This window comes from Neoarius graeffei, chromosome 4 (genome assembly GCF_027579695.1).
Source record: "Neoarius graeffei isolate fNeoGra1 chromosome 4, fNeoGra1.pri, whole genome shotgun sequence".
In the NCBI taxonomy this organism is placed as follows: domain Eukaryota; kingdom Metazoa; phylum Chordata; class Actinopteri; order Siluriformes; family Ariidae; genus Neoarius; species Neoarius graeffei.
In genome coordinates, this window is record NC_083572.1 from 64,860,959 (window position 1) to 64,888,692 (window position 27,734).

At 42.5% G+C, this 27,734-nt stretch overlaps 1 protein-coding gene across 1 annotated transcript in view; it reads left to right on the forward strand.

Annotated features, from left to right (window-relative positions):
* LOC132885144 (copine-9-like) overlaps positions 1–27,734 on the forward strand; it is a 246,495-nt gene that overhangs the window by 192,536 nt on the left and 26,225 nt on the right. Inside the window, exons 8-19 of the mRNA XM_060919485.1 lie at positions 4–67; positions 3,860–3,963; positions 5,851–5,955; positions 14,230–14,271; positions 16,370–16,445; positions 16,757–16,810; positions 16,919–16,980; positions 20,618–20,664; positions 21,189–21,370; positions 22,986–23,113; positions 23,956–24,058; positions 24,615–24,672. Of these exons, the coding sequence (XP_060775468.1) occupies positions 4–67; positions 3,860–3,963; positions 5,851–5,955; positions 14,230–14,271; positions 16,370–16,445; positions 16,757–16,810; positions 16,919–16,980; positions 20,618–20,664; positions 21,189–21,370; positions 22,986–23,113; positions 23,956–24,058; positions 24,615–24,672 (1,025 nt within the window). The remainder of the gene's footprint in view (positions 1–3; positions 68–3,859; positions 3,964–5,850; positions 5,956–14,229; positions 14,272–16,369; positions 16,446–16,756; positions 16,811–16,918; positions 16,981–20,617; positions 20,665–21,188; positions 21,371–22,985; positions 23,114–23,955; positions 24,059–24,614; positions 24,673–27,734) is intronic.

Consider the following 27,734-nt stretch of genomic DNA (forward strand, 5'->3'; position numbering starts at 1 on the left):
CAGTGGGATTCCAGGGAAGAAGTGCGGCACCATCATCTTAACCGCTGAGGAACTCAGCAACTGCAGGGTCAGTTCAGCAAACACACAGTTATTTGCATGTATGCACACACAAATCAGAGCCACAGATTTAGTCTCAATAACACTATTTAGATGATTCTGACACATTACATTACTCTGAATCAAATTACAATGAGATTATCATTATAAAAACATACATTTGTCACAGAAAGTGAAGGAAAACATAAGCATTTACCGATTTAACTGGGTCACTGAATACAAATCGACCAATATTGCTTGTTGAGTTAAACTTGGACATTTGTGTGTATAGAATGTTTTAAACTTAATTGGCATCAACTTTTTAATAAATGATCAACATTATTCATTGACAAATGTATTTTTAATCTGAATACTGGAGCATCTTTTTCATATGATAATAAATATGCTTTAAATACATGCAGTTCTTGCAAATGAAAGGGGATTAAATATATTCATCAAAAGATGAAGAGCTGTGGGAATTGATGGCAACAGAAGTTTTTCTGTTTTAAACAGAATTATTTATCTCATAGTTTACATTTCTCTCTGAATAATTAGAAGCAGCAATTAGCTGCTTATCCATTTTTATCCATCATAGAAAAGGATGATGAGATGATGATTGCATGTTCTTACATTCAGACCTAAATAATGAGAGCGAGAGCTGGTGTTCCACACAAATTCTACTATTTGCATATTACATTACATAAGGTTTCAGAGTAGTAGCTCGGGCTGAATGATAAAGTAATGAATAGTAAAGAAGAGGTACCTTTGCACACTTCATTGCTTTTTTAATTGACTCAAGGAACATTTAACTGAGCTAGTTACATGAGTTAGCTTTTCCTATGGACTTTTCTACCATTAAAAAGATAAGAAATCACTTATGAGCCATGTAAAACTAATGACTAATTGTGTATAATAGTAAGTGCTCAGCTGGAAATATGGTTCAGACTCCTGTGTGTGTCATGTACTATTTGTCACAGTTGCTCCCTGAGAACAAAATTGGGTTTCCTTTCAGTAGGAAAGGACTACATGTTCCTTGTGTCACGTTATTTTGCAGCTAAGTAAACAGTAATTTGTGGCAAACTAGCGCTTTTTACAACCCGCTGAGGTTCCCATTTACGTATGCTGTCCTCCTACTTCAGAAAGTCATCGTGTTCTGCAGCTGGTTGCACCAGGAGAACATTGTTGTTATTATATAATAATAATAATTATTATTATTATTACTTTTAATATAAATACAACAACAACAACAATAATAATAATCTTCCAATATTCAAACGATCGTGCACAAACACCACGAGTTCCATCCTCGGCCATAAAATAGCACTTTAGTGCTACTTTATTGTCTTCTCTGTTCCATTTCTTTCTTCCGCCTTCCTCATTTTGTACCCTACAATTTCTGCGATTATACACTTGCAGTGTATTGCTTCGGCCTGTAGCAGGATGACAACTGGTGGTAGCCATGGCCTGCACTACCCACCTGCCGAGTGAAGGTGAGGGTTTACAGTCACCATCCACATCTGTAGGGTACAAAATGAGGAAGGCGGAAGAAAGAAATGGAACAGAGAAGACAATAAAGTAGCACTAAAGTTCTATTTTATGGCCGAGGATGGAACTCGTGGTGTTGGTGCACGAGCATTTGATTCACTGTTCTCTGAATCAAAATTTTCTTGCATCATTTGAAAAATGAGAGCGATTTGTTGTAGTTGTTTTCTCACCTGGTGTGTTTTACTGTGATTTTCATCTACCCAGTCACCTGAAGTAGAACACCAGCACCAGGTCGGATGTCTAACAAGATTTAGAGGGTTTGACCTACCCTCAGAAATAACTTGCCACAGGGTACCTGCAGATGCAGAGGTTATTTCTACCATACGCGCCAGATCCCAACCTGGTATTTTAATGGATTCGCTTGGTTTGAATTCAGAGTTTTCCTTCTCCTAGATGGGATGCCTCCACTGCGGTTTTATTGACTTTGGAGCCCTATCTACCCTGTTATTATAAAAGATTGACAACTATGCCGAGCTGAGGTTAGACATTGCCAGGATGTGGGATATGGAGACTACAGTAGTCCCTATAGTGATAGGTGCATTGAGCTCTGTACCAAAGAACTTGAATGCCAACCTTGATAAAATAGGCATTAAGCAAAAGTCAGTTTTGCTCGGCACTGCCAACATTCTGTGAAAAGCGCTCTCGGTTTGAGGTCAAAGTGACTTGATGGAGAGCACTATAATGTAAGAACTGCGGTATAAATTACTGCGCGTACTAAGAGATAATAATAATTATTATTATTGTTATTATTATTATTATTATTATTAATCATTGTTATAATGAATTGTTAAAATGATTAGAGTATAACTACATCAGGTAACAGGGACTTTTGCGTGCTGACATAAGATAACAATCCTGACAAAAACAGCAGTGATCTCCCATGGCAACTTATCTGTCTTATTGAAAAACAAACAGACCTAATTGTAAAGGTCAGGCACAGACAGGAGCAGGAGATGTATGTATGTGTGGAATTTTACTCACAAGAGTAAAACACAAAACTGACACAATAACCAAAGCACTGGGATCACGGAATAAGCCAAGCTGAGAAACGCATCAGGAAAACATCATTATGTCCCTGAAATATGCAATGATAAAGTTTTGATCTATGATCATTTTGCACATTACTAGTTACAACATACGTTAAGCATCTATTATGCAACCAAAACTTCAAACCTAACTACACTCAGTGATTTATGGGCAAATTTACATCCTGACTTCATCTGGATGTTCATCTGGCGTAAATAGCTTCTGGTCTTTGCCCTTTCACACCTCTTATGCTTTAGGTTGTTGGAAGAAGATCTTCAGTACTACAGCGTGTGACTGTAAGGACATTGGATTGGTCCCATTACTATTACAGACAGCTGACCGTTAGCATGTGCGGACAGTCACAGGACATCACTGTAAAATGTAATTCAAAGGTTTTTCATTATCAAACACTCCACTTAAGACAATCAAACATTAAATCACTGTCGTCTGCTTCTGACAAGGCTCGGAATCCAAGTTTGTTGTTTACTGCTTCAACCAAGGCACCAAACAACATTGCTAATATTATTTAACAACAGTAATCAGCACCAGTAAAGTTGCTAACCTGATTACTCATCCCCACTGTACCTCCTACTTGGGAAAACAAATTACTCTGTGTACCGTGTAATTATGTGAGTGTTGTACTTATAACTATGCTGGTAATCTTTATTTAATGACATCAGTTTATGAAATGGCTTTAAAAATGGCTTTTCCCTGACAAGCAAGAATTAACGACAAAAGACCTTTGTAAATATCCAAAAGGTCTTCATGATCCCTTCAAAACAGATTCATCCCTCCAATTTAAATTACCTTAAGAAGCTTAAAGCCAGAGAGGTGTGAAGCAGGTGATATATTAGGAATATGAAAAACTGTGTATCTCACGTGGATAGAATCATGGAAAAACGAGTTTTTTCTTTGGCACTCATTTTTTCCACCTGCGATTCCAACAGGATAAAGCTTTCATTACAGGATATTTGCACAAGATGATGAGGTGTTTTATTTCACAGCTTTATTTCCACTCTCTCTCTCTCTCTCTCTCTCTCTCTCTGTCCTTAAAAAAATATACATTCTGTAATATGTCTTCATATTGTGCTCATATTGGAGTTGGTTTTCTTTTATAGTTCCATCTTCTTGGCTTGGATTTATAAAAAAAAAGAAAGAAAGAAACAATACTTCAGCTTGCTGGTATATACAGCTATGAAAAAAAATAAGAGACCACTGTTAATGATGGTCACTTGTCTTCCTGTACCCTCAGGATATTGCTACTATGCAGCTGTGTGCCAATAAACTGGACAAGAAGGACTTCTTTGGCAAGTCTGATCCTTTTTTGGTGTTCTACCGCAGCAACGAGGATGGAACGTAAGTGAGACGACAAAGGGAGACCTCTCTCGGTTTCCTTGTCACCTATTGTTTATTATTAGTGTCTATTTTTCTCTGATTTTCTTCAACAACTGAATTGCATTTGTCTTACAACCCCAAATCAGAAAAAGTTGGGAAGGTATGTTGAAATTGAAATTACATCTGAAAACAGTGATTTGTAAATAATCTTTGACCTGTATCGCATTCAACATAATACAGCAGCACATTATTTTATGTTTTACCTTATGAACTTTATTGCTGTTTTTTCTTTAAATAAACACATTTCAATTTTAATCTTGCAACACATTTCAAAAAAAGTTGGGCCAGTAAAGCATTTACCACTTTGTAATGTTACCATTCCTTCTCACAACACTTCGAAGATGTTTAGGGACTGAAGACACCAAGTGTTGAAGCATTTCAGGTGTTCTTTTGTCCCATTCTTGCTGCAAACAGGTCTTAAGGTGTGCAAGAGTATGGGGATGTTGTTGTCATAGTTTGTTTCAAAATTCACCACACATTCTCTATTGGAGACAGAGAGGACAGGCACCCTCTTCTTCCACAGCAATGCCTTTGCAATATGTGCAGAATGTGGTTTTGCAGTGTCTTGTGGAAAAGATGTCATCTTGAAGGCAGCATATGTTGCTTCAATATCCCATTGTACTTTTCTGCATTAATGCTGCCATCACAGAAGTGTAAGTTAACTTTGCCAAGGGCACTGACACAACCCCATACCATGACAGATGCTGGCTTTTGGACTTGTTGCTGGTAACAGTGTGGGTGGTCCTTTTTGGCTTTGGTCCAGAGCACACAGCATCCAGTTCTTACAAAAAAGACCTGGAATACTGATTAATCTGGCCACAATACACATTTCCACTGTGTGATGGTCCATCCCAGATGCCTCTGAGCCCATAGAAGCCGATGGCGCTTCTGGACATTGTTTTTAAACATTTCAATAATCTTCTGATGCATTTTCTGATAAACTGGAGATCCTCAGCCCATCTTTCCTCCTCAAAGACTAGGCCTTTCCTGGATACTGATTTTGTACCAAATCATGATTACAGTCACTTGTTCACATCACCTGTTTCAAATCACATCATTACCCCGCCCAGGACAGAGTCCACCATTGGGCGAGGTATTGTTTTCGGTGGGGTTTCTTTGTTTGTTTCTTTGTTAATGATATAACGGGAAAACGGCTGGACCAGTCTCCATGAAACTTTCAGGATAGATGGGCACTGGTCTCAAATAGAACCTCCACAATTTTGAGAGTCATCCAGTCAAGGCCACCAAAAAGGTCAAAATCATTTTTTCACGATATCTTTCTTCATATTCATTCAGATGTGTTCTGATTGGCTGAGAGCATTACTGTGTGCAAATAAGAATCAGAATCAACCATGTTTATTGGCCAGGTATGTTCACACACAAGGTCAAAATCAAGGTCAAGGTCACCAAAAAGGTCAAAATCGTTTTTTCATGATATCTTCCTTCATATTTATCATAAGTGCTACCGGCGAGGTTTGTTTTGCCTGGCAACACTTGTTATTTAAATGTTTTACCTCATTACCAGCCCTAAATTTCCCCGCCGCAACCGTTTTTGGACTGTACTGCAAGCCTGAAATGCAGGAATTGGATGTATATTAAAAATGTAATGAAGTTGACCAAACAAAACTTGAAATGTCTTGGGTTTATGCTGTCTGCAGTGAAATACAAGTCAAAGTAAATTTAGAAATGACTGCTTTTTTTTTTTTAATCTGGATTTTCCATACCATCCCAATTTTTCTGATTTGGGGTTGTAAATAAATATGTGAAGACGCTATTCTAGATTCCTGGACATGAGTATTAAAGTCAGTCATTTACGGTATAAGGAATATTCTGTGTCCCATGCTGCAGGTTCACTATCTGTCATAAGACAGAGGTGATCAAGAACACGCTGAACCCAGTGTGGCAACCCTTCACCATCCCTGTGCGTGCGCTGTGTAACGGTGACTATGACAGGTGAGCTACTCTAGTTAAACCTCATGCTCCCCGCTGTTGAACAGTTCACCAAGTCCCATTTATTTTAGTTTTACAGCAAAACAGTTATAGTGTGGATTTTAAAACCCAATATGCCTTATATCTTTTTGTTCGTTATAAGTAATTTAAACAGTAATTATAGGAATAAGCACACAAAGCCCTTTCACATAATTGAGATTTTTGTGAAGACAAATATTCATTAGCCTGTGTTGTAAATAAGAGATGAATGTCATATTACCAAAGCCACACTTTTGTTTCATATTTATTTTTGGTGCAATCTTCTTTCACCCAGATGACTAGAAAGACAGCAACTATTTGCACCCAGGTGAAAACAGACATGGATACTATTTACACCCATTTCATTTACTCACCCTCCACTCTGTAGACTGGTCTCTCTCTGTCACACATTCTGGGAGCGGGACGGCTAACACTTCCTAGCAACATTGGCGAAAACAATATTAGCCAATGTCTTATCGAATCAGTGATTTTTAATGACATACAGTACCATGTAGCGCTTTCGGCGTGTGGGTGGAGCACAGAGGACGGCAGGACAACGCTTTAAATATAGACACGGCTTTTATTTCTCAACTTTTCAGTCTAATCGCCGGTTTCCAGGAAGCGCCGTAAACACACACACACTCGGTGTTCTGGTCCCGGGTTGCGCTCCCTCTGCTCTTCCTCTGCCTCCTTAAATAGGGAGCGGTTACTGGGAAAACACACAAAACACAGGTTAATCACCGTCAGGTGTAGCGATTCTGCCACTCACCTTCCCTGGCTCCGCCCTCCTGTCACAGACCGGCGCTTGACCACGCCCCCGCTGCCACATACCCCCACCGCCCGACTCAGGCCGGGCGCCTGTCCGGCCTGCAGCCGACTCCCCCCCCCCCCCCCCCCCCTTGACGGAAGAGGAAGTCCGCCACGACCATCTGCGCCCCCGGCCTGTGGACCACCTTGAAGTTGAAGGGTTGGAGTGCCAGATACCAACGGGTGATCCGCGCGTTGGCATCCTTCATGCGGTGGAGCCACTGGAGGGGCGCGTGGTCCGAACAGAGGGTGAAAGGGTGCCCCAGCAGGTAATAACGGAGGGCGAGGACCGCCCACTTGATCGCCAGGCATTCCTTCTCAATCGTGCTGTAGCGCCCCTCACGCACCGACAGCTTCCGACTGATATACAGGATGGGCCGATCCTCCCCCTCCACCTGCTGGGACAAAACGGCCCCCAGCCCTCTGTCCGACGCATCCGTCTGCAACATAAAAGGGAGAGAGAAGTCAGGGGAGTGTAAAAGTGGCCCCCCACACAGTGCAGCCTTTACCTCAGAGAAAGCCCGCTGGCACTGCTCCGTCCACTGGACCGGATCTGGCGCCCCCTTTTTAGTGAGGTCAGTCAGCGGGCTGGTGACGTCCGAATAATTAGGTATAAACCTACGATAGTAGCCAGCCAGCCCCAGGAACTGTCTCACCCCCTTTTTGGTCTTGGGCCTCGGGCAGGCCGCAATCGCTGCTGTCTTATTAATTTGGGGACGCACCTGCCTGTTGCCCAAGTGGAAGCCCAGATACCGTACTTCCACCCGCCCAATCGCACACTTCTTCGGGTTGGCAGTGAGGCCTGCCCGCCTCAGCGACCTAAGGACGGCCCTCAGGTGTTGCAGGTGCCGCTGCCAGTCATTACTATAAATGATAATATCGTCGAGATAAGCGGCCGCATAGGTGGCGTGGGGCCGGAGGACCCTGTCCATCAGCCGCTGAAACGTAGCGGGCGCCCCAAACAGCCCAAGCGGAAGTGTGACGAACTGGTGTAAGCCAAACGGTGTGGAAAAGGCCGTTTTCTCCCGGGATAATGGAGTCAAGGGGATCTGCCAATATCCCTTCGTCAAATCCAGTGTCGAGTAAAAGCGAGCCGTGCCTAGTCGATCGAGCAGCTCATCAATACGAGGCATTGGGTATGCGTCGAATTTAGACACCGCGTTGACTTTTCTATAGTCCACACAGAACCGGACCGACCTGTCGGCCTTGGGAACCAAGACCACCGGGCTGCTCCAGTCACTGTGGGACTCCTCGACGATGCCCATTTCGAGCATGGCCTGAAGTTCTTCCCGAACCACCTTTTTTTTGTGTTCGGGTAGCCTATAAGGGCGGCTACGCACTACCACCCCCGGGGGCGTCTCTATGTGGTGTTCTATGAGGTTAGTGCGACCGGGCAGGGGCAAGAACACATCCGAAAACTCGGCCTGCAACTGGGCGACCTCCGTGAGTTGGGTCGGGGAGAGGTGGTCTGCACAGGGGACCGGAGAGGTACGTGATGCCAATGTCCCTTTTTGAACCTCCGGCCCCAGCTCCACCTTCTCTGGAACTACCGACACCAACGCCACGGGGACCTCCTCGTTCCAGAGTTTAAGTAGATTGAGGTGGTAGATCTGTAGTGCCCCCTTCCTGTCTGTTCGCCTAACCTCATAGTCGACGTCCCCGACTCGCCGTGTGACCTCAAAGGGTCCTTGCCACTTGGCGATTAATTTGGAGCTCGACGTGGGCAACAGGACGAGTACCTTATCTCCCGGAGTGAACTCTCTAAGGCGCGTGCCCTTGTTGTACAGGCGGGCTTGCCGTTCCTGGGCCTGCCGCAAATTCTCCTGAGTTAGGTGGGTGAGCGTGTGGAGTTTTGCGCGCAGGTCCATAACGTACTGAATTTCGTTCTTACTCTGTGAAGGTCCCTCCTCCCAATTTTCCCGCAGTACATCTAAGATGCCGCGCGGCTTACGCCCATATAATAATTCAAACGGGGAGAACCCCGTGGAGGCTTGGGGGACCTCTCGCACTGCAAACAACAAGGGTTCGAGCCACTTATCCCAGTTACGTGCGTCCTCACTTACGAATTTTTTGATTATATTTTTGAGGGTGCGATTGAACCGTTCGACTAAGCCGTCCGTTTGTGGGTGATAAACGCTGGTGCGGATCGGCTTAATACCTAATAGCCCATACAGTTCGCTCAGTGTTCGTGACATAAATGAGGTGCCTTGGTCAGTCAGAATCTCTTTCGGGATTCCAACCCGGGAGATGACGTGGAAGAGGGCCTCTGCAATACTGCATGCTGAGATATTGCGAAGAGGCACCGCTTCCGGGTATCGCGTTGCATAGTCCACCAGAACTAATATAAAGCGGTACCCTCGTGTTGACCAATCTAATGGCCTGATGAGATCCATCCCAATTCTTTCAAACGGGGTCTCGATTAATGGTAGGGGGCGCAAGGGCACTTTTGGAATGGCCGCTGGATTTACTAACTGGCATTCGCGGCACGCCGTACACCACTTACGGACGTCGCCGCGAATACCTGGCCAATAAAATCGGGCCATTATCCGGGCTAGTGTCTTATCCTGCCCTAGGTGTCCAGCCATGGGATTAAAGTGAGCCGCCTGGAATACCAATTCCCAGCGGCTCTTTGGAATTAATAACTGTGTGACTCGCTCTTTTGTCTGAGTGTCCTGCGTCACTCGGTATAATCTATCCTTCAAAATGGAAAAATAGGGGAAGGATGGGGTGGCTTTCGGCTGGAGCGTTTGACCATCGATTACTCTCACTTGGTCAAACACGTGTCGCAGAGTCTCATCTCGCGATTGTTCTAGTGGGAAATCCGCGAGGGATTCCCCAACAGAAAGAGGAGGAGCCGGCGGCTCCTCGCTCTGTCGCGGAGATGACGTAGACGGCTCTGCGACCGCAGCTCCAGCCAAAGCGACACCGGGACCTCCCCCTGTCAAATGGCAGGACCCACTCTTTACTAGGCGCGTCATCAAACCCTGAAATCCCGGCCAATCAGTACCCAAAATTAAAGAGTGGGTAAGGCGAGGATTAACCGCCGCCTTTACTATAGATTTTTCCCCTCTGAAATATATGTGGACCGACACCAAAGGGTAGCTGTGAACATCCCCGTGCACACACAACACCTTCACTCCCTGTGCTCCCCCCAATGCCTCGTCTTGCACCAGGCTTTGGCGGATTGAGGTCTGATTGCAACCCGAATCCATCAACGCCTGATATGTAGCCCCTTGTACACTCACCGGTATGCGATACGCTCCGGCCTGATCGAGGGCAGCCTCTGGCACATCAGGGATCTGCACCACCGTGCCCACCTCCATTGCTGCGCACTGTTGCTGCAGGTGGCCCGGTTCCCCGCAGCGCCAGCAAACCGGCCTGGGCCTTCCCTCTGCAGCTGTGCTCTGGGGCTCACTCACCTGAGGGGGGGGGGGAGAGACAGACACAGAAGGGAGAAACGGGAGGGCACCACGGGTGCGGCGGGCCGGCTGGGGTGGAGCCGGCCCCCGCCTCCATGGTGGGGGAATGGGGCGAGGACGGGACACAGCAGGGGGGGGAGGAAGAGAGAGAGAAGAGGAGAGAAGAGACGACGTCGTCGGTCGTCCTGCCACCGGAACAGCCGCCAAATGATCCTCCGCCAGTCCTACGGCCTGATCCAGCGACACCGGGCGGTGGCACTGGACCCACTCCGCGGTTCCGGCTGGTAAGCGGGCGATGAATTGCTCCAGCACCACCTGATCGATGATTCCCTCGGCGTCACGATCGTCGGCCCTCAGCCACCGCCAGCAGGCGTCCCGGAGCTGCTGGCCGAACGCGAACGGCCGGCCGACTTCCTCCATCCACAGCGCGCGGAAGCGCTGGCGCTGTTGTTCGGGCGTGCGCTTCACGCGCTGGAGGACGGCCCGGCGAAGGTCCGCGTAGGCCAGCCGGCGGTCGGCGGGGAGCTGTAGTGCGGCCAGCTGCGCCTCTCCCGTCAGGAGGGGGAGGAGGCGCACCGCGCGCTGCTCCATCGGCCACACCGAGGCTTCGGTGACCTGCTCGAACAAGGCGATAAACGCCTCGGGGTCGTCCTGCGGGCCCATCTTGGTCATGGTGAGGGGAGACGGGCCCGCGGCCGGGGCGCTGGTGGACCCCGCCGACGCGAGGAGATGCCGGAACGCCTCACGATCTTCCTGCTGGGCCAGCACCAGGGCTTCGAAGCAGCGCTCCTGCTCCTTTCAGAGCGTGATGAGTGCCTGGTGCTGGCTTTGCTGAGCCGTGGCGAGGGCGTGGACCAAGTCCGCGAACGGGGAGGATTCCATGGGACTGCAAGCTGGGTGCGCCACCTTATCCCGGGTTTCAGCACCACTGTAGCGCTTTCGGCGTGTGGGTGGAGCACAGAGGACGGCAGGACAACGCTTTAAATATAGACACGGCTTTTATTTCTCAACTTTTCAGTCTAATCGCCGGTTTCCAGGAAGCGCCGTAAACACACACACTCGGTGTTCTGGTCCCGGGTTGCGCTCCCTCTGCTCTCCCTCTGCCTCCTTAAATAGGGAGCGGTTACTGGGAAAACACACAAAACACAGGTTAATCACCGTCAGGTGTAGCGATTCTGCCACTCACCTTCCCTGGCTCCGTCCTCCTGTCACAGACCGGCGCTTGACCACGCCCCCGCTGCCACATACCAGTCAAAAGTTTGTACACCCCTACTCATTCATTGGGTTTTCTGTATTGTGACTATTTTCTACATTGTAGAACAATTCTGAAGACATCATAACTATGAAATAACACATGGAACATGTATGGAATTATGTAGCAAACAAAAAAAGTGTTTAAAAAATAAAATATGTGTCATATTTTAGATTCTTCAAAGTAGCCACTGTTTACCTTGATGCTTTGCACACTATTGGCATTCACTTAACCAGCTTCATGAGGTAGTCACCTGGAATGCTTTTCAATTAACAGGTGCCTCATCAAAAGTTAATTAGGGGAATTTCTTGCCACTTTAATGCATTTGACATCAAACAGTAAATAATAAATAATAAAAATACAGTAAATAGCTCTATTCCACAACTGTAGTAATCCATATTATGTCAAGAACTGCTCAACTAAGTAAAGAGAAATGACATCCACCATTACTTTAAGAAATGAAGTGTCTTTTAATTAATAAAAATAAAGAAAAAACAATGAATTAGGTGTTTCCAAACACAGCACGGTGGTGTAGTGGTTAGCACTGTCACCTCACAGCAATAAGGTTCTGGGTTTGAGCCCAGTGGCTGATGGGGGCCTTTCTGTGTGGAATTTGCATGTTCTCCCCGTGTCCGCGTGGGTTTCCTCCGGGTGCTCCGGTTTCCCCCACAGTCCAAAGACATGCAGGTTAGGTTAACTGGTGACTCTAAATTGACCGTAGGTGTGAGTGTGAATAGTTGTTTGTCTCTATGTGTCAGCCCTGCGATGACCTGGCGACTTGTCCAGGGTGTACCCCACCTCTCGCCCATAGTCAGCTGGGATAGGCTCCAGCTTGCCCACGACTCTGCACAGGATAAGCGGCTACAGATAATGGATGAATGGTGTTTCCAAACTTTTGACTGGTACTGTAACAGTAAATGTAATGTCAGCTAGCTTCCTAATACATGGTTTTAATTACAAAAGATAATGCTTTCACGAATATTAACTGTCTTGGAAGTGAACTTAACGACTAAAGTTAAGTTTTTATCACTTGAAACTGAATGTTTTGAGTTATATACACAAGACAGAACAATGTTGGGTTTCCCAAAAGCCTCTTAATGCTAAGAGCATCTTAACTAGGAGAGAGAGTGTTCATTGTGCTGCTCGCACTACTATTTAACAATGATCTTTGTGCTACGATGCTTTTGGGAAACTCGGCACAGAACAGTAGATTTTATGAAGCTGTCATTATTTAAAATTTTTTTGTTGAAGGTGAGGTGAATATCGGTGAATAATAACCGAGACGAAGTCGAGATTATTATTCACTGAGCCTGAGGCGGATAATTGTTTTAGTATAAATACACCGGTGATAATTAAAAAAAATATCATATTAAAAAAAACATTTATTTCAAATATTGAAATTTTCCATCTTCAAAAGCGGCATGCAAATGTAATAATGGTGCGCAGACTTGTCACTTATTGTTGCCGAGTCACGTAAAATACTTTGTTTTGAAATAGATAAAATAAATCACAATTCCACCTTACCTTTTGAATAGTTTTAGACCAAACTTTGTAGCATCTTTAGTGCTTTTAGGAACAGCATTTTCTTTCATAATATCTAATTCTGGGCGGCACGGTGGTGTAGTGGTTAGCGCTGTCGCCTCACAGCAAGAAGGTCCTGGGTTCGAGCCCCGGGGCCGGCGAGGGCCTTTCTGTGTGGAGTTTGCATGTTCTCCCCGTGTCCGCGTGGGTTTCCTCCGGGTGCTCCGGTTTCCCCCACAGTCCAAAGACATGCAGGTTAGGTTAACTGGTGACTCTAAATTGACCGTAGGTGTGAATGTGAGTGTGAATGGTTGTCTGTGTCTATGTGTCAGCCCTGTGATGACCTGGCGACTTGTCCAGGGTGTACCCCGCCTTTCGCCCGTAGTCAGCTGGGATAGGCTCCAGCTTGCCTGCGACCCTGTAGAAGGATAAAGCGGCTAGAGATAATGAGATGAGATGAATATCTAATTCTTTCTCACTTACGGTGACGAAGTGCTTGGCCGCCATTTTGCCGAGTTGCCCAAGGTGATTATCGAGAAATAATCCAAATCTCTCGGCCAATCAGCACACGCGATTTTCTATAATCACCTCCATATTTATACTAAATTATATTAAGCATGTTTGCTTGAACTTGCTGACCAAGAAAGCACCATTGCCTGTACTCGGCTTACTCTCAACCTCATAACCCTACCCTCAGGCAAGCTCCAGTATCAGTGTGAAAAGAGCCCCATACCTCTTTACTAAACTTGCACAAGGGCACGTCAGGCCCAAACTAGTGTTACTGCACTTCAAGTTGAGATTTAGACCTTAAGGATATTAGGGACAATGACATTCCTGTGAAATATTTAGAAAATATGCATGCAGCCAAGGGTTTCAATCTCTCCTACATATAATTGAAGTGTTTGTACTTTTCAGATGCAAAACTAAATTATGCCAAATTGTTCAGGATGACCTTGAAAGGTACTTTTGGTGTGCACTTTCAGTGGATAATGTCCGCATAATGTGGGCCTCTGTGATTTCTCTGCTATTGTCTACAGTTATCAATTTCACCCAGAATTAATGTGAGTGAAATTTAAATAAAAGCAAAATGCTCAAAATATGCCCTTCTGTGTGTTTGTTTTCATCATTAGAGCAGGCTTTTAAAAATGCTGAAAATAACTGTGTTGCACTTGGCTTTCTGTGATTGCAACCTCTCACTTTTCTTTTTTCCTTTCCTTTTCTTCATCTCCATCCTCCCTCATATCTCTTCTCTCCCTGCAGAACTGTTAAGGTAGATGTGTATGACTGGGATCGAGATGGCAGGTAATTTTATTTACTCTTCAGCAGATATCACTTCATAGATTGATTTCCCTCTAGAGCCAGGACAAACTGAAAGTCTGAGAAATGCCAGCATGAGGGCCTCAGTGCTCAACAGAGACAAGTGATCACTTTACATGTCTTTTTAAACAAGAAGAAGGAAGGCAGGAAGTGTAGGTTATGCTCAGGTTAGGGCTGCTGGAAGGAACGCTATGTGTGACATTAAAAAAAAAAGACAGGGAGCAATGAGTGGGTAGTAATCAATGCTGACACACACAGCTTTCAGACACACATACACTTAGTATCTGCTGTCATAATTATAAATGTTGCTAGTTAATGCTATATCTACACCCAAAACCAATAGTAAATTCACACCAAACGTGGCAAGAGCAATAAAATTTGCTCTGGCTGCTCTACCAGCGATGCTGGTAAGTTCATGGATGCTCTGTGACATAGATGAAATAAGCAGCTACAAATTCATTCAGAATGCTTTACCTTGCAAACCTTATTTAAAGGGGCAGCAAAGCAAAGAGACATGCCAACCGGCATCTTTGTGCTGACTGAAAATAAGTAGGATATAAGCTAACCTCATGAAATCTTTCAAATGCGAAGGTAAGAAATTGATCAGTGAAGGAAAATAATAAACAATTATTATTACACATTTGGTAAGAAAATAAACTAATGAAAAACTAATTAAAAGCCATTCGTGTGGTGTGATTTTTGTGTTGATGCTAAGTCAAATTTCAACATGCAGTTTATTCATTTTTTTATCTATGTCCCTGGATGAAACAGGGACACATTATAAATAATGGGCAAACCCATTACGGCGGCACAATGGTGTAGTGGTTAGCAATGTTGCCTCACAGCAAGAACATCCTGGGTTCGAGCCCAGCGGCCGGCGAGGGCCTTTCTGTGCGGAGTTTGCATGGTCTCCCCGTGTCCGCATGGGTTTCCTCCAGGTGCTCTGGTTTCCCCCACAGTCCAAAGACATGCAGTTAGGTTAATTGGTGGCTCTAAATTAACCGTACACGGCAAAATCCCCAGTATTGAATTAACACCCAGAGTGTTGATTTAACACCCTACTGTGTTTATATAGGTCCAATTGGACACAAATTAACTCTGAAAGTGTTAATTCAACACTGAGGAATTTGCTGTGTAGGTGTGAGTGGTTGTTTGTCTCTGTGTCAGCCCTGCAATAACTTGGCGACTTGTCTAGGGTGTACCCACCTCTCATCCAGCTTGCCTGCGACCCTGTAGAACAGGATAAGTGGCTACAGATAATGGATGGATGGATAGATGGAAACCCATTACTGCAGTGATTAATTTATCCTCCACTGTACCTAGGAACCAGAAAACCTAGAAACTGGTGAGTGGCCTAGTGGTTAGCATGTCTGCCTCTTGATTGGGAGATCGTGAGTTCTCCTCACGGTCGGGTCATACCAAAGACCATCATAAAAATGGTACTTACTTCCATCTGGCAAGGCACGCTGCAATACAGATGTGAGTGGGAAGTCAAACTCTCTTGGTTACCAGAGGACTAGCCCCCCACTTAGTACGTTTGAACGGAACCAAAATTTAGATGACTGTGTTCTTTAGGATTCTTCTAAATTCCAATTGGTTGCCGCTGAACTGTGTCATAGCTCATTACCATAAAGTTGCCTGAATGTCAACTTTATTTTGATGCCCCCACTGTCCAAGACATACCACCAGCGATCATGCCGCTGCTCGCTGGTGAGAGACACTGGCTCTCAGAGAAAATGAAGGACTACTGGTCGTTTTGACACTCTTGCTGCTTTTGGTGTGAACGTAGGGTAACCATATATGTATGTATGTGTGTGTGTATATATATATAGGTGTGTGTGTATGTGTGTATGTATGTATGTATGTATGTGCTACAGTTTTTGTAAAACAAACAAAAACCACAAAATCCACACTTGTGAGTGAGGCTCATCCAATACATTTAAATAGTCTAGGGCTGTTTTAGAGATGGATGGGAACGTAATTTTTACAATTCTGAAAACATACCTTAAAACAATGAAAGACTGAGTGTGATTGTGTTTCAACATAAGATAGAAAAATCTCTCCCTCTCTCTTTCTTTTGCAGTCATGACTTTATTGGCGAGTTCACCACGAGCTACAGAGAGCTGTCCCGAGGTCAGAGCCAGTTTAATGTGTATGAGGTAAGTGTGGACATGAAGCTGGCTGCAGGCTCCACATTGTAATTCTCTCTCAGTCATATTATAAACTCAGATTCATAATGGTAGTGCCAAGCACTCACTTCCCAACAGCAAATGATTACTTATACCCTCTAGGAAATTATTACATATTAATTTATTAACAGAAAACCCATCTTATTCCCAAAATTTGAATTGGAGACATGGAGGTGGATTAACCTGGGTTAACTTTATTAACTGGATTTCTGGATAGTTTTAGATTTGGGAATGCATCGTCTATTGATTGAATACATATATCTCTTATTACCTATGTATAGGTTTTAAATCCAAAAAAGAAAGGAAAGAAGAAAAAATATGTAAATTCCGGCACAGTAAGTACCTGTTTATACTTTCATTTTGGTTCTGCTTTCATTTTGGGTGTGTGTACAAAGGTGTGTGAGTGTCTGTGGCTCAATATAATTTCCTTTCTCTCTCTGAAGGTGACATTGCTTTCCTTTAAAGTTGAATCTGAATACACGTTTGTAGACTTCATCAGAGGAGGGTAAGTAGAGCGCTCATACCTCATGATTTGTTTACAGCCTGTCTCAGGTCCCGCTTTTCTTTCAGTCCATGAAGTGTCACTAATTTGTTTGTGCAGAACAATTGCACATGCTTGCACTTAAGGTTCATTTTGGCAGTCTGGCGTTCTACTACATTTTTTTTTTAAAAATTAAACTCTATTTGCCTGCTGTCTTTTCTTTTTTTTGGTTATGAAAGCAGTGGGCTGAGTTTAGTCTTAGGAGTGAAAACTGAAATGCAAAATAAATCTTTGCTGATTTGGGCATCTGAAAAAAAAAAAGTTATATCTGAAGGATGCATCCTGTGTGTCAGAACAGTTATTTAAAGGTCTCAGTTCTTCATATCTGACATGGTTCTGAGTTTGACCAGTGGTGTACTACCCAGGCCCTTAAGGTGCATTGGGCAGTGCCGATCTCCATTTCCAAAGCCCTCAGCCTCTCACCTATACAGCTAGGGTTACAGTTGGGGGCTAGTCCTCTGGTAACCACAAGAGTTTGACTCCCCACTCGCATCTGTATTGCAGCGTGCCTTACCAGACAGTAGTAGGTACCGTTTTTATGATGGTCTTTGGTATGACCCGACCATGAGTGGAACTCCCGATCGAGAGGTGGACACGCTAACCACTAGGCCAACTCGCAGTTACAAAATGAGTAGATCTTAACAAATATTTATAGATTAAACTCAGAGAATATCTCAGCTCAGATAAATTCAATATACTGTATATAATAAACACATTAAGCCCACTGAGGTCCAGTAAAATGATCTTGAAGAGACTAGGTTCTATCTTATGGTGTGCTCAAAACCTGGACTGGAATTTCCCCAAAATATTATTTTTGCCTAAAAATTAGATAAGTTTAAGACATGATAAGAAGCAGGGCGATTGCATGTTTAAAATAAAAAAGAATGGTGCCACTGGCTAGGCAGATGCTATTATGAATAGAATACTAAGACTGACAGTATGTGACATGTCTCTAGGTAGAGGTATAAGGACTACATCCAAGGGACGAGTAGTAGGTCTCATATGCAAGATTGAATCTGTCAGATAGAAGAGTAATACAGGCTCAAATTGCTTTAGGACATAAAGGTAAGTCAGGGAGATCATGGACCAAAGGTGAAATCAGAGGTGGGAACCAAAAAAGGAAAGGAAATACTGAATCCTGCTGTCACAGGAAAGCCTGAACATTAAAAATAATAATAATAATAATAATAATAATAATGCCATAGATGTATTTTGCTGCACATATTTTTATAGACCACTGATAGGCAGCCAAAGTTTCTTTCAAAATCTGGTCGGAGATTTCTTCCTTCAAGAAATATGAAACTTGCCAACTACATCTTTTCGAACTGCTGCTCATGCTGCATCACAGGGCAGCATAACACATTAGAGGGAAAGTGCTATCTACCCTCTTCCACATACAGTACATGAGCTCACAGATGCCTGCAATTAGCTAGAATTGCTGTGACTGGCAGGAGAGAGAGAGAGAGAGCAGTGCTGGATTTCTTTTCTTTTTTTTTTTTTACTTGAGCCCTGTGCTTTTCAGAATGGAGCCTTTCTTTACAGGAAATGAAAATAAAACAGGACAGAACTCAATAGAACTCAACTAGTCAGGAAGCTACAATACACTGATTCTCTGTCTAGTGTTCAGCAGCTCACTGCAAGATAGACAGGGTATAAATTCAACATCGTATTAAAGTTCATCACACTTGGGTGTAGTCACTCATTCATTACCGACTCACTCTACTTGTCTCTTTCCTCAATCCATCATCCATGCCCCCACTACCACACTCACCTCTACCCATGGTCCTGGGTGCAAAAGTTATAGTCACTGGAAAAAAGTTCAACAAGAGGTCTTAAATAATCAAACTGAGCCAAGTATCAGTCACAAAAAGAAAATCCAGCCATGGGAAATAAAATAATAAAAATAAAACTTATTTGCTAGGAAAAAAAGTCAGTCAAAGTCCCTCCAGGATCTGGTCTTTCCAGGCAGTCTCCTGTCCCAGTGCTAACCAGCTCTTGAGGCACATGGGTGCGGTGCCAATATCTGTTTCAGTAGCCCTCAGCCTCTCATATAGCTAGGCTAGGGTTACAGTGGGAGGCTAGTCCTCTGGTAACCACAAGAGTTTGACTCACTACTCGCATCGGTATTGCAGCATGCCTTGCCAGATGGCACCATTTTTATGATGGTCTTTAGTATGACCCAACCACAAGTAGAACTCTCGATCGCCCAGTCGAGAGGCGAACACGCTGACCACTAGGCCAACTTGTGGTTATTTGCTAGAAACCTTGCTTTAAAAAGAGTTATTTTGGCTGAGATGGAATCTGAGATCGATAGTGAAACAAGGCAGTTAATGAAGTGTGTCGCAGTCGATGGAGGACTTGACACATGCTGGGCAGTGATGTGAGGATCACCAGATGAAGGGGATGTAAATCCAGGCAGTGAGGGTTTGTGTTAGGCTGGTGAGGAAGGTGAAGCAGACAAATGAAATAACAGCATCTTTAGAGTGGTAATCTTGTTCACAGATCTGCTTCCTTGTCCATTGTGTAATCGCATAGTGATCTTATAAAATAAATCTTGACAAACCCAGGCTGTGTACTGTCTAGCCTGGTCATGATGACTTGGTGTTAGCCATTGGGGTTTTATTTAGTTGCAATTTGTCAGCTCATTTGTATGGTTGATTTGTTTTCTTTGGCTGTTTGCTGATTACTTTTTACACTAGGTGTTATTCTGTCACTTGTTCATTTGGCACTAGAACTTTTTTGTCTAGAAGTTGGGCACTTCTTCTACCTGACTTTTACACTTGTTGTATGTCGCTCTGGATAAGAGCGTCTGCTATATGCCTGTAATGTAATGTAATTTGCTGGTTCAATCACGTTTTTAACAGTGGCGATCAAACACAAACAACTGGACAAACACACACCAGAGAGCAGCCACAAACACATAATCCACCATCCACTCAAACCGAACTATGTGGTTGTTAGTAATGAGTTATACAAGGGCACTGATCCCTGCTTCACAAAAATAGATCAACATCAACAGTTAAGCTTACCAGTTTTGTCAAGCATAAAAGCCTACAGAGGTCCATGTTTGCATCTAGTACGCAGGATGCCGATTTCTGAGATTTCTTGTAAAAGATTTTCACCCCTATGCTATTCTGCTAGAACTTTCACAAAGTTGAATAGCTCCAAAAAGATGTGTTGTGTGACTGCTTGCTAACCTGCTGCTGGCAGGCGCCATGTTAAGATGGTAATGCAGCTCCCATAATCAGTCAAACCTGACCATTGAGGAGAACAATAGCACATTGTAATCTGGTGTAAAATGGGAACTCAAAATTAAATAAAAAGCCTAATTTTAATGAAATAAAAAGTTATATTTGAAGAATTAAAACAAGTGTAATTACCAATTTAAAATATTCTGTAAGTCACATTACCAGCATAGAACAATAAATTAACAGTTAAAAACTTCCTCCAACCCCATTTGTATCTCAAGTGGTCACAACCCCAAGGTTGAGAATCCATAATGTGAGAAGTTATGTATCATAGGGATGAGGATTCACAAACCTGTTAGAATGGTTAATGGGTTTTTTTTTGTGATAATCTGTACTGTCTTTGGTCACAACAGGACACAGCTCAACTTCACTGTGGCCATAGATTTCACAGCATCAAATGGTAAGTGTCTATTAACACTAAGCATTATTTTAACATCTTAGAGGAGAAATGATTGACAGTTTTATTATTAAAACAGCGACCATTCATATATCTAATAAATTATGAAATCCTGTCCTCCTGGCTGCTGAGTATCTTTGCTACATGTTTAGCTAAGAAACTTTAGAAGAAATACAAAGTAGGTAGTGAACTGAAATACTTGCTAAGCAATGAATGGGGTTCCACTAACTCAACTCTTTTCTTTCTTCAGCATTAATATTCTCATTCCTAAATCATTTTCATTAAGACCTGGAAGGTGCAAAAGTACTTCGTTGATTAAACAGTAATGAATTCATTAAGCATTAAATATAGACATTAATAAAATTTCATATTCTCACAAAACCTGGCACTGTCCCCTTTCACGCAACCCTTGAACATATTTCCAGCTAAATATCAGCTGATTGTCTGGTTTATTAAGAGTGGATATTTTTGGGAACACATTATTACAGATAGTTAGCTGTGATTTTTTTTCCCCCCTGTGATCTCAGGTAACCCAGCTCAGCCAACCTCCCTGCACTACATGAGTCCATATCAGATGAACACCTACGCTATGGCATTGAAGGCAGTTGGAGAGATTATTCAGGACTATGACAGTGACAAGCTCTTCCCAGCATATGGATTTGGAGCCAAACTGCCTCCTGATGGCAAAATCTCCCATGCCTTTCCTCTGGTGAGATCGCTATTATGAATCTGACATTATTAAAGACAGCCTGGTTTATAGTATATGAATTTGACTATTTTATCCTAAAAATGCACAGGTCCTAGTATTGGAATGAGTAAATTATTTACATGTTTTTATATAAAAATTGAGCAATATACTGTATATGAATTAGAATGACATACAGCTCAGTTCCTCAGGCATGCTCAGATGTTCAGTTCTGCTCCATAGTAATTAATCACACAAATCTGCCCTTGTTATTCTGAAAGTCTGAGAAAGGCCTTATGAAAAATAAAACACCTTCTTGTGAAATATGAAGAGATGCACACTAAGGTAACTGAGGAGTCTGCACAAGCCCAGAGGCAAGAGTGGCAGAGGAGAGGTGAGGCAGAGGTGCTGAAATGGTTTAAGAACAAACTAAAGCACCAGCCAGCCTTTTTCCCAAGGCTGAAGAATTGCTCCTTTTTTAATAAAGCCACAGAATAAAAGGAGAATTGATGGGCTGAAGGAGCAACTGAGACAAAAAATGGAACCACCAACCCTGGCTGTGGATGTAGCTTGTCTCTGTGCATGAGTAGAGGAACAAAGAAGGAATTAGGAGTGGATAAATGGGAGAAAACTATAAGAAAAAGAGTGAAATGTGTGTGGGGGGAAATGACAAGGAAGCAATATTAGTTTTTCCTCTGTGAGGGCTGATAAATGTAGTCATCAATATGATTATATGATATGTTTAATTCAGTAAAACTACGTATTTACAATACAAGTGAAAGAATCCCAGTTACTGGGGGACCAACATCTTTCTGACACTTTGCAGAATTCAATTAAGTTTGTGAAGAACTGTCTATAACTTTTCCCATTAACTTTAAGCTGTAATCACATTTCTTAAATTAGAACCCGCCTTAGCGTGACAGTACTTAAACTGTGTCATGCTAAAGCAATTTTAATTACAACAATGACATAATATGTACCAAACCAATGTCTTCCTCACTCCTTTTGTTCGTGTATTTGAATTATTTAAACACTTTTACGTTCCCGCTGTTTCCTCTTTTCTGGGTTAAAGCCGTATCAGGACAGAAACAAAGCACTCATACGGAATCCAGAAGACGGACCCATGCATTGACCTTGAAGACCCACTGCTCAGAGTTTCCTTTTTTTATTTTATCCAAAAGGTTCATTTATTGTGTAATTTTCCAGATATTTCAGTGTACCAATCTCAGTTCAGTTTGATTAAATTTGGGAACGTTTCGTTCTTCTGAATTGGAAAGGAATTTAACATTTTAATTTGGATAAAGAAACGTGAATGTGTCTAAAAGGTTTAGAAAGGTAACCTTTTGTGGCAGTGTAGCCGAAGAAATACTCAAAATCTTAAAAGGTTCCTGATCCACTTTTGTCTGCATTCAATCTCACTCCCTCCTGCTCGTTGCTCATGTAGGGTCATGAGTTCACTCCCACCAGTGAGCAATCTAGCAGTCTAATAACTAGCCACATATGAGGCACTTTAGTGGCTGCTGGAGGCCTGAATATACACCACAGTGTTATGAGGAACTTGCACAAGCTTAAAGAGCAGCTTGAAGTGGTGAAATCTCTGGTCTTAGTGTTGTTTGTACTGTATGTGTATTTTCTGCAGAATGGTAACAATGAGGACCCAAACTGTGTGGGGATCGAGGAAGTGCTGGAGGCTTACTTCCAAAGTCTCAGAAAAGTCCAGCTTTATGGACCAACCAACTTTGCTCCAGTCATTAACCAGGTAGCAAGGTAAGTCTGTGAGAATAGAGAGACTTGTGCCATTTTGTTGCTTGGTGAGTTTGCATTTTTGCCCCGTGGGCACACAGTGATGCTGAACCAATCAGACACCGAACTAGTGGGACCCCTTATTGCCTGCTGCGCTGCCTGTTACATTCAAACCTCAGTTTTACACACACACACACACACACACACACACATTTACAAATGCTTCCAGTAGAAAGGTCAAACCCTATTTACATGTATTTCTGAATATAGTTATGAGCAAGAAAAACTATTCATCTTATGTAAAATTGATCCAGTTTTCCTTCTCAGACTGAATCTGTCAGCAGGCGCTTATTGTAGGAGGTGCAAGTCCAACTGTAAATATTTAGCAGATATCTGAATTAGTTATTAATATATTGAATGGTGGATGATCCGAATTGGTGAAATAAAGTTAATAATTCCGCTGGTGAATAAAATATTTAGAAAAAAACCCACATATGCAGATGTTTTAATTCAAGCATTCTATATTTATTTAAGCGAATTCATGTATTCAGTTACATGGGAGGGAGATATTTTGAAAGGTCAAAGTGACATTTGTACATTGCTTTCTGGGCTGCAGGGTGTAATGAGTGTAATGAGGATTCCTGGTACTGCATATTATTCCTGCAGAATTTGCATTTCCCATTATTGTACATATATGTGTGTATAGAGTTAGTTAGAATTGATTATATGAACTCACATAGAGCTAGCTTAGTTATTATTACAGCATTATATGTTGTAATGTTGATCATTTTCTGTAAAGGAACATAATATAATGCAGTAAAGTCCTCCAACCTTATTTCTCTTCACTCTGTCTGTGTGTGTCTCAGGGCAGCGCAGGATGTGACTGATGGCTCCCAGTATTTTGTGCTGTTGATGATCACAGATGGAGTCATTTCAGATATGGTGCAGACCAAAGAAGCTGTTGTCAATGTGAGACAATTTGAATTTCACATAAAACCAGAATATGTGAATTTTTTTTTTTTTACTTTTTACGTAAAAGTAAAACTTTTATGTTTTACTTTTTTCAATGTGAACAGCTGAAAAAAGTAAAACTGGACTCTATTTGTACAATATTCTGAATGTATGAAAATGCACCACGAAAAGATGCTGCTTTTCTGAGGGACTAAACTTTTTGATTGAGAAGAAAATATCCATGGGCATTAACTTTTATCTTTGAAAAAAATTTCAACCATAAGCCTTTATCAGAATATCTTACAAGCAATTAAAAATATACTGTATATTTAGTCTAATGCGCTCAGATTTTTGACTGATAGTGTACTTATGGAAAGCATCTAAGAGGCATGTTAAATGTCAAATAATTGCTGTACGAGCTCAAAATCCATATACATGTTTGAATGGCCTATTCAGTTTTGTAGGATGCAAAAGTGTTCATGCCATTTTGAGTCATTTTAAATCAGAATGCTTTCTTCCATTGCACTTGATATTGCTTATAATAATTATATGCGTCTGGTTGTGTTTTCCTCAGGCTTCAGCTTTACCCATGTCCATCATCATTGTGGGTGTTGGTCCGGCTGAGTTTGATGGTAAGTTTACGGTGTGTGTGTGTGTGTGTGTGTGGTTTGCCCTTCGGTCATAGCAAGATTAATAACCTCACTTCCATACGCACTTAGATACACCATGTTATGCACAGTGTCCGGGGTAACAGCCTGTGTCAAGTCTCCCTTCTGAATTTCTACAACGAAGTTATGCTGCATGGCCTGAAGTGCAGTACACCACGCAAACTCTGTATCTGAATAATTATGAGTCCTATTCATGATGTACACAGACACATGCCATGAATTATTTGTTTGGAAAGCCTATTGTCACACAGAGACACAATAGAAGAGCTTCAGCTTAATAATTTGTAGACTTTTACTTAAAAATTTAGTTTGCCTATGAGACTGTCAGCTGCTTCTCAAAATAATCTCTAGGTATGTACCACATTTGTAGAGGAGAATTTGCAAAGCAAGATAGCAAAAACTAAGATTTTTCACGAATAGTGTTCTTATGGAAAGCCAACACCAAGAGATTTTGGTGAAATTAAAAAATTGAACTTAAAGGGAAACTCCAATTAAATTTTTTTTACACGAAACTTGGATATAATTTAGGTGTAAAGGTTCTGGGAAAAAAGGATTATATGAAACACATTTTTTGAGAATGTTTTCAGGAATTTTTCAGTCAGTTTCAGTTTCAAATTTTTATTTACTGTACATCTGTATTGCATAACTTTCAGAAATTGGGCTACTTGAATGATTTTATAGTTATTACATATGGAAACACTTATTTTTCAATTGGTTGTGCTTGGATACCACAAAAACTTGCAAGAATTGTGTCATACAGATCCTCTGCAGTGTTGGCAAGTTTAATAAAACTTCATAATAATAGCGATGGTAAGATATTCTGTCCACAAGATTGAGTTGTACATGAGTTGATAGCTGATGAGGCGCGTAGTGCTGAGTTGGCTATAAGCCATGTGTGAGGAGATTGAGAGGAATAACTGTTTTATTCTATCCACATTCACTGGATTTTGAAAAACAAAGCAGTTTAATTTTTTGTGGATTCGATAAATTAAAAACTTTGTGCAAAATGTCCGACAAAATCATTTCCTCTTAGAATGTTAACAAACCAGCAAAATGGCAGTAGCAGTTTGTGAAAAATGCTGTCATAATAATTCTTGAAAAATAAAAAGATACGTTCTTACCAGGGCGGCACGGTGGCGTAGTGGTTAGCGCTGTCACCTCACAGCAAGAAGGTCCGGGTTCGAGCCCAATGGCCGGCGAAGGCCTTTCTGTGCGGAGTTTGCATGTTCTCCCCGTGTCTGCGTGGGTTTCCTCCGGGTGCTCCGGTTTCCCCCACAGTCCAAAGACATGCAGGTTAGGTTAACTGGTGACTCTAAATTGACCGTAGGTGTGAATGTGAGTGTGAATGGTTGTCTGTGTCTATGTGTCAGCCCTGTGATGACCTGGCGACTTGTCCAGGGTGTACCCCGCCTTTCGCCCGTAGTCAGCTGGGATAGGCTCCAGCTTGCCTGCGACCCTGTAGAACAGGATGAAGCAGCTACAGATAATGAGATGAGATGAGACGTTCTTACCATCAAATACTTTCATTCCATATTTTGCTGCTTTTTTTGGGGGGGGATTTGTTTTGGAGTAGTTTTTATTTCGTCCTTGGTTGGTTCAGCAACACACTCCGCCATTTTGTTTTTCTATACTCACAGTATATGAGCTGATATCCTCGTAGTAGAATAGTCAGAGTGTGCAGTTGCTCATATCCATTGAATGTGGATAGAATTTATATACAGTGGCATGCAAAAGTTTGGGCACCCTTACTGAAAATGTCTATTACTGTGAATAGTTAAGTGAGCAGAAGATGAACTGATCACCAAAAGGCATAGAGGTAAAAACGACACATTTCTTTTCAGCGTTTTCTGCAAGCTTTGTGTATTATGTTTGTTTTGTACAATTGGAGAGTGAAAAAAGAAAAGGAACACCATGCGAAAGTTCGGGCACCCCAATACATTTGAGCTCTCAGGTAACTTTTACCAAGGTTCCAGACCTTAGTTTATTGAGCTGTGGCTTGTTCAAATTCTTCCTTAGGAAAGGTCAGATGATGCAGATTTCAAAGCTGTATAAATTCTCTGACTCTTCAAACTTGTCCCTAAAATCAACAGCCATGGGTTCCTCTAAGCAATTCCCTCACATTCTGAATAATAAAATAATTGATGCTCACAAAGCAGGAGAAGGCTACAAGAACGTAGCAAAGTGTTTTCAGGTAGCTGTTTCCTCAGATTGTAATGTTTGTAATGTTATTAAGAATGGAGATCAAGGTGAGGTCTGGAAGATGAAGAAAACTTTCTGAAAGAACTGCTCATTGGATTGCTAGAAAGGCAAATAAAAACCCCTGTTTAACTGCAAAAGACGTCAGAAAGATTTAGCAGACCCTGGAGTGGTGATGCACTGTTCTACTATGCAGCGACACCTGAACAAATATGACCTTCATGGGAGAGTCATCAGAAGAAAACCTTTCCTGCGTCCTAGCCACAAAATTCAGTGTCTGAAGTTTGCAAATGAACATCTAAATAAGCCTGATGCATTTTGGAAACAAGTTCTGTGGACTGATGAAATCAAAATAGAACTTTTTGGCCACATTGTGCAAAGGTATGTTTGGAGAAAAAAGGGTGCCAAATTCCAGGAAAAGAACACCTCTCCAACTCTGTAGCATGGGTGTGGATCGATCATGCTTTGGGGTTGTGTTGCAGCCAGCGGCACAGGGCACATTTCATTGGTCTAGGGAAGCATGGATTCGAATAAATACCAGCAAATTCTGGAAGCAAACATTACACCATCTGTAAAAAAGTTGAAGTTAAAAAGAGGATGGGTCCTACAATAAGACGATGATCCAAAACACACCTCAAAATCTGCAATGGAATACCTCAAGAGGCACAAGCTGAAGGTTTTGCCCTGGCCCTCACAGTCCCCTGACCTAAACATCATTGAAAATCTGTGGCTAGATCTCAAAAGAGAAGTGCATGCAAGACAGCCCAGGAAACTTGTAGAACTGGAAGCCTTTTGCAAGGACGAATGTGTGAAAATCCCCCAGGTAAGAA